Genomic DNA, 2195 nt, shown 5'->3' with positions numbered 1-2195 from the left:
AGCTTGGGAAAGAATTAAAACTTTTAATTTGTTGACTAAGGGTGAGTCTATGTCCTTGTTTCTCTCTTACTGCTTTCCTATTTTTCTCATCCTGTGTGTTTCTTCTATTAAATACTTTACCTTTGGGCTGAAGAGTGGGTACTGAGGGTCTTAGTCCCCTCTTCCTGTTTGGAAGACTACTGAAACAGAAAAAGCAATGTCCTGTGCTAATACCCAACTACAGGAATTCAGCAGGCAGCCTCTAAGCCACTAATCTGAATGTAATCCAGCTATACTTTTGAGCAGCACCACAAAGGCAAAGCAGGGTTATTCATCCTCACTGATACATGTGCATTTATCTGAGTATTAGCTGGGAAATTATATAAGTTCCTATATAGGAGCACTCTTGCCTGAATGGTATCAAATCCATACATAAAAAGATTGGGAGATTATTGTGCACTTTGATTTACTTTATTGAGTAATCATCTGATAGCTACAATGGTGAATTGGAAGTTAAAAAATAAAATAAAATAAAATAAAATAAAATAAAATAAAGAAACAAAAAGAAAATTTAAAAAAGGAAGAAAAAGGAAAACCAACCCCTTTATAAAAAAGAATCCACATTGTATTTCCCCATATTTTGGGAAAAAGGCTGAAGAAAACATTCTACACTGTAGAAGACACATGCGACTGCTGATACCCATGTTTTGACATTGGAACTGCAAGTCTGAAGCATATAGTTCTAAAGCCTCAATCAAATGAGGCTTAATAATAATAGCATGGAGACATCACCACTGTGAAGATGTTAACATATTAAGGATTCTGGGATACCAATCTGGTATAATCAGCAATATACTGGGTTCCTGTGAAAGATGTGGCATTTCTTCTTAAGGTCAGCTTTCAGAGAACTTTGAAAAACAATGTTCTAGACTGATTACTTACAGTACTCCTTTGCTTGCAGAAAAGCAGGAAAGTAGTTCAATAAAAACTGAATACATGATCATTTTTATGACTGGATTTGATTAGTTGCATAACTTTAGCAAGATTATCACAGTGTGTGATCTAGTTGAGCTTTTAGGATTATATGAACACCAGCACCAAATTAATCTTAGAATCAGGCAACTGAGATACTTGTAAACTCTCATATGTCTCTGACCACTTACGAAGTCTCTCCCGGTCCCACTGCTTCAGTAAGCATTTGATAGTTAGTGCAGCATTTTATTGACAAAGCAACACAATCCGGACAGATTCCTCGCTTCTCTCTCCTTGCAAGAATAGCATGCCATCTTGTTGAACCCCCAAGGATGCAAACTGGGATTATTTTACATAAAGTCTCCCTTTGTAGCATCTGAAATAAAACCCTTTCCCCCAGAACTGCCACTGTTTTGGTAGTGAATTACATGCTGAGTTGTACAACTGGTTACTCAGTTCTTTGGCTGATTTTAAGAATTGCATTCAAAAGTTACTCTGTGTTAGAGGCATTTAGAAAATATATTTATACCTGGTATTGATACTCTTTCAAGTACTCTTTTAGTCTTGTTGGTAATGGCAGCTCCCAGATCTGATTTGTGCTCTTGTTTATAGCTATTCTGCAGCGGTGTTGCAGAGATGGAGCAGATGTATAGAGGGGTTTGTTCAAGTAAAGATGAACTGTTCCATTTGAAGGTGTTTCAGTTCTATCCTTGCACATGAGAACATAGTACTCAATCAAATGCACAACGCTGTTGAACTGTTTAAGTCTAGATCTGACACAAGTGATAGAGTCCAGTCTAAACTTGCCATCTTGATATTCTATACGTAGATTTGTCGGTCCCACTGATGTTTTTACTGATATAGTCAGTAGATACTCTGAGTGCGAACTATCCCTAACCAAAAAGGTCCCTTCAGGGGCATCCTGTAACCTTTCTTTGGCTTCAGCAACAGTCATGTTGCCCCAGTACCATCCTGTTAAAAGATGAGAAAAAGAAGGGATTTGTTTATTCCTGTTTGTTTTAAAAGCTGTTCTCTAGCTGATATACTTCTAGTCACCCATTTCTTTTGTTGTTTGAAAGCTAAAGTCCTGCAGGCACAGTAAATTTTTATTTGCTATTTAAATTCATTTGTTTTACAATGCATCTCGTTTTGACAGAGCTTTCCAGGTCACTTTTTATTTACCTATGTATGCATACACATGCACAAACTTTCCCGCAGCGTCCTGCGGGGCCGACACCGGAGCC

The 2195-nt window shown here is 37.5% G+C and overlaps 1 protein-coding gene across 1 annotated transcript in view; it reads right to left on the bottom strand.

Moving 5' to 3' along the window:
• Positions 1 to 434: 434 nt before the first annotated feature.
• SOCS2 (suppressor of cytokine signaling 2) overlaps positions 435 to 2195 on the bottom strand; it is a 3197-nt gene continuing 1436 nt past the window's right edge. The window contains 2 exon segments of the mRNA XM_014307243.2: positions 435 to 1962; positions 1965 to 2064. Coding sequence (XP_014162718.1) covers positions 1475 to 1962; positions 1965 to 2064 — 588 coding nt within the window. The 3' untranslated portion in view covers positions 435 to 1474.

The sequence above is a fragment of the Geospiza fortis genome, unplaced genomic scaffold (genome assembly GCF_000277835.1).
Source record: "Geospiza fortis unplaced genomic scaffold, GeoFor_1.0 scaffold186, whole genome shotgun sequence".
NCBI lineage: Eukaryota > Metazoa > Chordata > Aves > Passeriformes > Thraupidae > Geospiza > Geospiza fortis.
The sequence above is the reverse complement of the archived record's forward strand: the minus strand, read 5'-3'. Positions and strand labels throughout refer to the sequence as shown.